Source organism: Limulus polyphemus, unplaced genomic scaffold, assembly GCF_000517525.1.
Source record: "Limulus polyphemus unplaced genomic scaffold, Limulus_polyphemus-2.1.2 Scaffold4205, whole genome shotgun sequence".
NCBI classification, from domain to species: domain Eukaryota; kingdom Metazoa; phylum Arthropoda; class Merostomata; order Xiphosura; family Limulidae; genus Limulus; species Limulus polyphemus.
This window is the reverse complement of record NW_013669815.1, coordinates 1-1,734: the sequence shown is the minus strand read 5'-3', so window position 1 is coordinate 1,734 and position 1,734 is coordinate 1. Positions and strand designations below refer to the sequence as shown.

The 1,734-nt window shown below is 35.1% G+C and overlaps 1 protein-coding gene across 2 annotated transcripts in view; it reads right to left on the bottom strand.

The window, feature by feature from the left end:
* Positions 1 to 625, bottom strand: part of LOC111088661 — a 10,153-nt gene extending 9,528 nt beyond the window's left edge. The window contains exon 1 of one of the 2 annotated variants that reach the window (XM_022399391.1): positions 400 to 625. In XM_022399391.1, coding sequence (XP_022255099.1) covers positions 400 to 565 — 166 coding nt within the window. In that variant the 5' untranslated portion in view covers positions 566 to 625. Of the gene's footprint in view, positions 1 to 126; positions 325 to 399 lie in introns of those variants that run through there. The other variant, XM_022399392.1, reaches the window with a different exon arrangement.
* Positions 626 to 1,734: the final 1,109 nt, after the last annotated feature.

Sequence of the window (1,734 nt, the reverse complement as noted above, 5' to 3'; positions counted from 1 at the left end):
TAATTTTTTACTACTACGACAAATGGATAAAATTTATTTCAGATTCCAGAATATGTTACTACCCTGCAATTAAAACTTATTTAGAAAAATCATCTGAATTAATTACTTATTGATATAATTACTAACCGTTTGTTTCTCGACTGTTTTTGTAAGTGCAATGAACTTCTCTTCGTTGTCATGGTAGCTTTGATAAACATTTCAAACAGCTGGTGCCGTTCTTCATAAGGTTACTACTTGTAAAAATAAATAATAGCCACAAAACAAAGAAAAAAAAAGACTGATGGTCGTTGCATTTTCGAAGATAAATATATATCCTGCACTTGCAAAGTTTAAAAAGCACTATTCCAATATGTACTATTTACGTCAGCGTAACTTCCGATACGACACGCCCATACTTACATGTTTCGTAACTAGAAGAAAAAAAACGTTGTTTCCCCATCAATTCTTTTCTGTTTGAACTGGATTTTAAAGTATCCGAATGCCGGTAGGTTTCGCTTACGTTTAATAAACACAAACAGTAAGTCAGTAAAAATAAGACATTTTTAGAACATCTTTCTCTATACATCTTATGAACCGTCCTCACGACGAATGGCGACTTGTGTCAGTTCGTTTCAAAAAATAATAACAAGTAAACGAATTGCTTTTTCATCAAGATTTCGTCACCTTTGGTCTTTATGTAGCAAGAGTTATATTATCTTTTAACATAATGTTGCTTATCAACCCGTAGTTATCTAACAGCAGATGTAAACAGTTTGTGATAAAATTTGTGATAATACGACGAGCCTTGTTATCATTGAGCTGGAAAAAATTACATATAAAAAACACAAAATAGAGATAACAAATAATGTATATATACATATATATATATATAGTGATAGGTCGATTAAAACTGAACAAGATTTGAAGTGAAATGGAAAGCAAAAGGAGAAAGAAAAATGCATACATCCTGTCATTAACCCCCTCCTCCAGTGGCTCGGCAATAAGTCTGGAGGCTTATAACACTACAAACCACGTGTCGATGACCGTGATGGGCACAGCACAGATAGCCCACTATGTAGCTTTGTGGACCATATACTGAAATACACGAAACGTAAATTCATTGAATATTATGATGAGAGTATTCATATATATCAGATGAAGGAGGTCAACATTATACTGTTACATTGGTGGGTCGTAGGTGCGTAATAAGAGTGACGGTAAAATCCCACTATTCGGTCAGACTGGAGTATCCCAAAAGTTGACGGTGGGTGCTGTTGACTAGCTGCCTCCATTTTTGTCTATCAATCTAAAATTAGGGGCGGAGCATAGAAAGCCCTTAAGTAGCTTTGTGCAAACTTTCGAAAACAGACAAACAAACAACAAGTGGTATAAATCCTAAATTAGGGACCTCGGCTCTGTTCTTTTCACTCTTGGCTTGGTAATTAAAGTAAGGTTTCTAGATTATCTTGTAAAATTTCATTCATGCATGTTGTTTAATACAATTTTCATTGGTCAGACGGCTGTTAAAAATTGCCATCAAAATTATTACCCTGTTGTTTTTAAGCACAAAACTATACAATGGGCTATCTGTGCTCTGCACCTCACTGGGATCGAAACCCTAATTTTAGCATCGTAAGCCTGCTGACTTATCGTTGAGGCACTGGAGGGCTGCCATGATAAAGTGGCGATTTGGAAAAATAAGAATACACCTTCCAAAAGTATTTGTCACTGAACTACAGTAGATAAGTACTAGGT